This window comes from Mus pahari, chromosome 16, assembly GCF_900095145.1.
Source record: "Mus pahari chromosome 16, PAHARI_EIJ_v1.1, whole genome shotgun sequence".
NCBI classification, from domain to species: domain Eukaryota; kingdom Metazoa; phylum Chordata; class Mammalia; order Rodentia; family Muridae; genus Mus; species Mus pahari.
In genome coordinates, this window is record NC_034605.1 from 28,785,429 (window position 1) to 28,794,263 (window position 8,835).

The 8,835-nt window shown below is 44.7% G+C and overlaps 1 protein-coding gene across 2 annotated transcripts in view; it reads left to right on the forward strand.

Moving 5' to 3' along the window:
* The window catches only part of Kiaa0319 (KIAA0319 ortholog), a 59,698-nt gene that overhangs the window by 47,713 nt on the left and 3,150 nt on the right, over positions 1-8,835 (forward strand). For both annotated transcript variants that reach the window (XM_021215830.2, XM_029547283.1), the window contains exons 19-20: positions 1,217-1,307; positions 5,417-5,508. In XM_021215830.2, coding sequence (XP_021071489.1) covers positions 1,217-1,307; positions 5,417-5,508 — 183 coding nt within the window. The remainder of the gene's footprint in view (positions 1-1,216; positions 1,308-5,416; positions 5,509-8,835) is intronic.

Below are 8,835 nucleotides of genomic sequence, written 5' to 3' on the forward strand. Positions count from 1 at the left end.
GCTAGAAAACTGTTTGTTAATGGCAGTCTACTCCTAAGACCTAACTTGCTATCCTGGTGATCCCGATGGACATAAATGGCAGAAAGATGTTAAGAACTGCCTGCCGTGTTGTTTTCTTGCTTAACCCTCCACAAACATCAGAAATGAAACCAGCTTCAGGCCACTGTTCTAGGGAGATGGCATGATAGTTAATCAGGTTAAACATGAAACTTTGATCCATTGGTGTTTTGGTTTGTTTGTTTTTGTTTTTGAGACAGTATCTCTCTCTACATAGTCCTTGTTGTCTTGAAATTCTTTCTGTAGATCAGACTGGCTTTGAACTCACAGAGATCTGCCTGTCTCTAACTTCCAAAGATGTGATTAAAAGTACGTGCCACTATGTTGGGCACCCGTTGCCATTTTTGCCCCTAAGTTATTATTGTAAAACTTAGGATATAGAAGGGAGGAAGAGTAGTTCCTAAATTGACCTTTGGTCCTGATAGATGTCTTCATGCCACAGGCAACCATACAGACCCTTGGTTTGCTTTATGAAGACCACGCCGTGTGTCTGGGGATATAGCCTAGTAAGTAGAGTGCTTGCCAAGTAGATCCAAAGCCTTAGACTCTATCTCCATAGATAGAGTCTCACATAAATCCATGTGTAGGGTGCACAGACGTAATCCCAGTACTGGGGGTGTAGAATAGGAGGATCAGAAGTTCAAGACCATCCTTGGTTATGTAATGAATTCAAGACCAGTCTGAGTTACATGAGAGCCTGTCTCACAAAGAAGAAGGTAGAAAATGGAGGAGAAAGAGGAAGAGGAAGAGGAAGGGGAGGGGAGGAAGAAAAGAAAACTATCATGCAGATCTTTTTAGGGGCAAAGGTTGTTATGATTCTTGGGATTCTAGAATTGGCATTATAATATTTCATACATTTGTCTGTAGGAGGCATAGCTGCTTCCCTGATTATTTTCAGTTATTTTGGATTTCCTGTTCTCAAGTCAGCCTGAACTATGTGCCTGAGGTCCCTGAGTTATGTGCCTCATGAGGTCCCAACACCAAACAAAGTCATCAGTCTGCTGTTCTGACTGGCACCTAGCCTGGCTCTTTTGTCTGCCCCCACAGTGCCCTCTGCACCAGAGCCGGCTGCTGCTCAGACGGACTCTTTGTGAGTCCTCAGAACCAAGCTGTTTAACAAATAGTTTATCACTGTGCACTCTGGCCTTTTCTTTTGCAGAGTGGAGTGTATTCTACGTGGCAGCTCTGGCGTTGACCCTAACAGTGCTAACTGGAGCTGTGACTTGGCTGTGCATCTGCTGCTGCAGGAGGTACCTAATGTGCTTGTTCATTGTGTGCAAAGAAGACGCGTCCCTGGGGTGATGGACAGCTTCGGGCTTTTTTGCTTGGATTTGTCTTAACTGATCAACTGGTTGATTAACTGACAACCAGACTTTAAAATAAACTGGACACAATGATGGACACAATGATGCCCTTTACAAGTCTGGGATGTTTGTCTAAGCAATACTGGGGACAGCTTTCTTTCTTTCTTTCTTTCTTTCTTTCTTTCTTTCTTTCTTTCTTTCTTTCTTTCTTTCTTTCTTTCTTTCTTTTATCCTCTTGCTTTTTTTTTCCACTTTTAAAATTTATTATTATTTTCTTTATTTACATTTCAAATGCTATCCTGAAAGTTCCCTATTCCTCACCCCCGCCCCTGCTCCCCTACCCACCCACTCCCACTACTTGGCCCTGGCCTTCCCCTGTGCTGGGTCATATAAAGTTTACAAGACCAAGGGGCCTCTCTTCCCAGTGATGGCCGATTAGGCCATCTTCTGCTACATATGCAGCTAGAGACACAAGCTCAGGGGGTACTGGTTAGTTCATATTGTTGTTGCACCTACAGGGTTGCAGCCCCCTTCAGGTCCTTGGGTACTTTCTCTAGCTCCTCCATTGGGGGCCCTGTGTTCCATCCAATAGCTGGCTGTGAGCATCCACTTCTGTGTTTGCCAGGCACTGGCATAGCCTCACAAGTGGCCGCTATATCAGGGTCCCTTCAGCAGAATCTTGCTGGCATGTGCATTAGTATCTGGGTTTGGTGGCTGATGATGGGATGGATTCCCGGATGGGGTAGTCTCTGGATAGTCCATCCTTCCATCTTAGCTCTAAATTTTGTCTCTGTACCTATAACCTTTCATGGGTATGTTGTTCCTTATTCTAAGGAGGAATGGAGTGTCCACACGATGGTCATCCTTCTTGGTTTTCCTGTGTTTTGCAAAATGTATCTTGGGTATTCTAAGTTTATGGGCTAATATCCACTTATCAGTGAGTGCATATCTAGTGACTTCTTTTGTGATTGGGTTACCTCACTAAGGATGAAATCCTCCAGATACATCCATTTGCCCAAGAATTTCATAAATTCATTGTTTTTAATAGCTGAGTAGTACTCCATTGTGTAAATGTACCACANTTTCTGTATCCANTCCTCTNTTGAGGGACATCTGGGTTCTTTCCAGCTTCTGGCTATTATAAATAGGGCAGCTATGAACATAGTGGAGCATGTGTCCTTATTACCAGTTGGAAGATCTTCTGGGTATATGCCCAGAAGAGGTACTGCTTGGTCCTCCGGTAGTACTATGTGGGGACAGCTTTCTCTCACTGAAGCTTTCACCTTCTGGCAGAGCCTACAATTCTATATTAAATCTACTATACAAATTATATAATATATACAGATGAAATTATATATAAATACATATTACACAATATTTACACACACACACACACACACACACACACACATATATGGTAGGAATTAAACCTAGTGTCTTGTATGTGCAAGGTAAGCACTCTACCCGCTGAACTTAATAGTAACTTTGTCTTACATGTCACCAGATCTGTGCCCAGGTGGCCTTCCATGTCTCAGCAGAGAAAGGCATTGTAGAAATGTGTGGGGCTACTCTGTAGACGTGATTGTATGAAGTGACAGTTGGATCAGTCTGAATCCATCTAAACCTTGAAGAGAGGCAATGGCATACCCAAAGGACCCTTTGCTTTAGGGTTTTCTGATTTTTCTTCTGAGAATGGAGGTGACTTGTAAGAGGCCCCTAGGCTGCCTCATTGTCAGAATCTCCCAGAACCCCAGGCTCCGCCCTCATGAGGAGTTTTGTGAGGAAAGATACCACTAGACCTCAGCAGAGAGTGGTAGGTGCATCTTTCTATGCAAAACACTGTATTGTCTAAAGATGTGCTTTTAAAAAGGCAATCTGAAACTAATAGCTGCTTCCGCAAATGCTGCTTACTTTCTTTGAGATCCACTCATGATTGAATCCCCAGCAGTGGGGGTGAGCCAAGGCCTTAGGGAGAGGCCCAAATCCCGGAACCTACTGAGCGTGGCTGTGAATATTTTATACCTCAGGGTTGTGGACAGTAAGTAAGTGGTGCTGACTTTGAACATCTACTGAGCCCTTGCCATTTTGATCCATAATGACAGGCTCTAACTGTACTGCAGTGTTTGGCCCTCCCGGTGACCATAGGAGAAAGGGACTCTTCTGGAGGCAAGGGCATGGGACACAGAAGTTTTAAATAAATAAGATTCTCAAAGTCTCCAGCTAGCAAGCACTAAACTGACACCAAGAAGCCCTTGCTCTTAATGACACACGATCAGAACAGTTATTGCCTGATGGAGGCACACCTTAGCGCGGTGGTTCCTTTGTCTGTTTGCTTGTTTAGCAGCAGTGTTTCACGATGTAGCCCTAGGTTCTGCGGCTTGCTAGCTAGAGTAGGCTGGCTTCAAACTCGGAGAGAGCTGCCTGCCTCTGCTTCCCGAGTTTAATGTGGTTTTAATGAGTGTTTTCAAGTTGCCCCTTGCAGTTCATTGTGAAGCACACAGGATCGTGTCCCAGCTTTTTTGTTTGTTTGTTTTTGGTTTTGGTTTTTCGAGATAGGGTTTCTCTGTATACCCCTGCCTGTCCTAGGACTCACTCTGTAGACCAGGATGGCCTCAAACTCAGAAATCCACCTGCCTCTGCCTCCCGAGTGCTGGGATTAAAGGCGTGCGCCACCACGCCCAGCTTTTTTTTTTTTTTTTTCCCCTGAACATTCTTAGTTAGCACTAGTTTGGAGGAATCTTGCTCACCCAGCTCTTACTGAGGAAGACATCACTCATGGGGAAAGGTGCCTGGGTGCTGTATACAGGTGTTGGGCATTGCTGGACTGGACTCCAGCACCCCAGTCTCAGGGGGACCCTTTATTTATTGCCACACATCCCCCCAGTCAGGTATCAGGGTCCCTGGAATGAGGGTCCTTGAAGTCTAGGTGGGTAAGGATTTAGCAGTGACAAACAGAAACAAACACAGAGGCAGTTTGAATCTGAGTGTATTTTGCAGCTCTCAAGCAGGGTTTTTTTTTATACATTAAAAAAAACAAATATTACAACTCTTAGAAGATGTGTACAGTGAAGCAATCACGAATACCATCATTTTCATTTGGCACAGTAAAGCACAAAAATCAAGCAAACATTACAACTCTGAAAAGATGTACTCAGTGAATCACAAACAGAACAGGTAACATCATGATTAATAGAAATCATCCAAGTGTAACAACTCTGAAAGGATAGATTCAGTGGTGGCAGTCATCTAAGGCTAGTGACATATTTCCAAGAGCAGGTTAATAAATCTTTATGGTCAATTATTGTTTAACATCTAATGCCTGATTTTTTAAAATAAATCTTCAACACATAAACTTAAATTATTTTAATTCTTTTTTTTTAGATTTAGATTTATTTATTATTATATCTAAGTACACTGTAGCTGTCTTCAGATACACCAGAAGAGGGTGTCAGATACCGATGGTTGTGAGGCACCATGTGGTTGCTGGGATTTGAACTCAGGACCTTCAGAAGAGCAGTCAGTGCTCTTAACCACTGAGCCATCTCTCCAGCCCATTTTAGTTCTTTTAATTTAAGGCTTTCTTTACCATATACCAAAGCCCACTTCCGATGACACACGTGTAGCCATATGAAATTTTATTGTTGGGAAAGCTTTTAATCTATCACAATACTATTATATAATTTTGTAAATGATTTAGAAAGTAAAGTGTTGGTTTCCCCAGAGATAAGGTCATGCTAGTGACCCCACCTCAAGGGATGGTTTCTTACCCATTATTCTTGCTTAAGATCTTAGCCTAGTCTACCAGGAACAAGTAAATAAGAAAAGGAATAAGAGAAAACAAAACAGATAAATTGCCGTGAGAACTTATGGCTCAGTATTTTGCTCCGGCCAAGAGTTCCACAACGGGTTCCAGGAGGCCTCCTTCTTTTGAAGGTTTCACCTCAGTCTGTGGAACTTGTCGCACAGATTCTACTGGGGTTGGTGTGGCAATGTATGTGGAAAAGATCCCAAGAGCCATTCTAAGCCTCCGAGCTAGCATTTCACTTTTCTTTCAGACGGAGAAGGACTAAGATACGGAAGAAAACAAAGTACACCATCCTGGACAGCATGGACGAACAGGAAAGAATGGAACTGAGGCCCAAGTACGGTAAGACGCTTCCCTCTAATAAAACACCTTACCTGGGCACTGGGCAGAGAGACGAGCTGGGTGGAAGGGAGACTGAAGAGGAATCAATAGTTAGGGCAGAAGAGCAAGCCTGGGAGTCTGCAAGGGAAGACAGCAGCAACCCCTGGGCAGGCTGCCTGAGGACAGGCCCCTGGGAACTGTACTAGAAAGCTAGTGAAGAATTGGCGAGTTCTCTGAGGCATCAATGGCTGACAGATTGTGAGTACTAACAGGAGCTTGAGCCTCTGCCAAGTGGCCCCAGCGCAAGGACTTCTCTTCCATCAGGGTGCCCCTGGTGCCTAGTTCTTCCCTACTCTGGCTTGCGGGGAGGCAGGGCATGTGGCCCACCAAGCACTTTCCCCCTGGCTCTTCTTTGAGAGCTGCTCCCTTGACATCTGGCCTTTAAAAGTAACCATTTCCCATCAGCTCAGTCAGCCCGAGGCACTTGAGAAAATTGTCCACTCAGAGGGTATTGACCCTTATGCTCAGAACACCTCCTGTCCGTGTCAGTTAACTTTTGGATTCTTACATATTAACTATCACTTGTGTAATGTGCCTCTGAGGCTGTCCAGTGATGATTCTGTGAGTTTTCCATAATTCTGGGGTTGTAGGTAGCTTAATTCTTTTAGAGAGGTGTGGTCATTTTCAAAGTTGACAACCCAAAATGTTGTCAACAGGGATGAAGTCTGTAGTATAACCAATTTAATTTTATCCCTGACCAGCTTAGAAATATATGAGACTCTGACTATGGGTATTTTATTGGCTTTGGCACTGGGGGGGGGGGTAGCCCCTAACCTACTTTTCTAACTGCTGGCCTGGCTGCCTCCCCAGCAATGTACCCAAATACTTGCTGTTTCTCCTGGCCACATGCTTGTGGTACATCTCTTCTTATGGCGCCTTCTCCTCTCCCCTTCTTGTTATCTGCTTCCTCCTCCCCCAATCAGGTAAAAACCCATCTACTTCTAATCCCCCCAGTAATTGGCTATAGCCATTTTTATTTCGCCAGTCATTTTAAATTAAGGAGCAAAGTTTGCACAGCAAAAGCTGGTAAAGGTGAGAGTCCACTTGTAGGCCTAGACCTTCAGTACGGAATTTAGCATTATAATACATAGCAACAGGCCAGCCCCCCACCCCCCACCCCCAAAATGAGGAAGGCGAGCTTGTCATGAAGGTCAAAGATAACACCTTCTAGTAGGTGGTCTGTGTGTGTGGTGGTTGGAATAGGAATGAATGCCCGTAGATGCCTGTGTTTGAACATTTGGTCCATAGGGAGTGGCACTATTAGGAGGTGTGGTCCATAGGAAGTGGCACTATTAGGAGGTGTGGACTTGGTGGAGGAAGTGTGTCACTGTGTGGCGGGCTTTGAGGTCTCAGAAGCTCAACCTGCTTTGATTTCTGCTTCCCGAGGATCAAGATGTAGAACTCCCAGCTCCCTCTCTAGCATCATGTCTGCCTGCATGCTGCCTTGTTTTCTGTCAGGATGACTAAACCTCTAAAACTTTAAGCTAGCCCCAAGTTAATGTTTTCCTTTATAAGAGTTGCCATGGTCATGATGTCTCTTCATAGTAATAGAAACCCTAACTAAGACAGGTGAGGAAGGGTGTGTGTGTGTGTGTGTGTGTGTGTGTGTAAGGGGGTGCAAAAATGGTTGATTATGTGTAGAGAGTGTGGTTAAGTTGTTGTGACCCAATACCTGACAAGCAACAATGTAAGAGAGGGAGTGACTTGGACCAATAGGTCATTCTTCAGTGACAGGGTGCTAAGGGGATGACCAGACGATAAGATAAAGAAGATCGGAAAGCTGGGGTCAGGAGCTCTTACACAAGCTCTGTCTTATGCCAAGCAAGTTTGTTAGGAAACACAGCATCTTACATACAGTCTTCCTGAAAGAAAAAAAAAATATGGCAGTGTTATCAAAAGCTGTCATACAAAGCAGGAAGCTGATCAAGCAATATTGCATGAAGGGAACACAGGTATCTCGAACGCACCACAGACCTAGCCTACAGGGCCCTTGATACACAAACATAGCCTCTTAGGGTGGGAAGGGTTGAGTTCTCAGCATGAAGACACAGCTCCCTCAAAGCCCTGGGCTCAGGCCATTTCTGGCTTTGCCCAACATATTTCTAGTTTTAGACAAGGAACTTCGTGCCTTCTCCATACCCCAGGGCCCCAGGGAAAGCCTTGGCTTGGCCTAACCCTCAACACGGAAGGGTTTATATTGGTTAGGTGTTTGAGTAGACGGTCCATCTTGGTAGGGAAGGCCCGGCTGCAGGAGCAGTTCTTGACTATAGCAACGGTACCTGAGGATACTCGCTCATATCTGTGTGGGTCTAGGGATGCACAGCACTGAGCTATTTTCTCCTCGATCTCTCTCATTCAACCCAAGACCACAGACCATACAAAGGAGTGGCCCACACTCAGGGCAGATTGTCCCTAGTCAGTTAACCCTCTCTGGACGAGTTCTTAAAGTCACACAGAGAAATGTACATCACTAATGCATTAGCGATGACTGTCAAGTTGACAATGGAAAATGGGCACTCATCAGCGGCCCTGCAGGAGTTCACAGGAAACACCAACCATCAGCAGCTATAAATCTATTGAGTGCTTACCATTTGTGTTGCAGGCGTTAATGCAAAGGTGTTAGGTGCTTTATTCCTAAGGGTTGCTTCATTCACAAACCTTCTACCTTTTACAAATCCCTTATTAGTCACAGAAACCCCATATTCCTGCCATCCCATATCGCCTAATACCTTTCCATACCCACCCCATTGTCTCAGATCTTTATAATCCCACCTCTAAACTCACAGTAGTAAGTATCCTTGCTAACACAGGTACTTTCAAGTACACTTTGCCCATTTGATTCTAAGCCCTGTGAATCAAGTACTGGGATTATTCTCCATTCTATAGGAGAGGGTACAAGGATGGAAGAAGCTTAGCAGATGGTCCGAGGAGCATGGGCTGGAGCAGGCTGTCAGCCTCAGAGCTGGACTCTGTTCCTCTGTATGCCCCACCACGGTGTAAGTCTACTCTGGCTACTATAACGGCATAAAAGAGAGTGGGGATGTAAAAACACACATGTTTATTTATCAGAGGTCTAGAGTTGGATATCCAAGGTCAAGGTAGGAAATTCAGTCTGATGAGGCCACTTCTTTCATGGGTTAGTACTTTCTCCTTGTATCTTTGCATGGTGAGAAGAGCAAGATAGTGCTCTGGCCTATCTTTATGTTTCTGTCTCTTGTCTCCAGGACCCTGTTTCTGCCCCACCCCTCTCTCTCAAAGGGTATAGAACCGAAGGTTTTCAACATATGC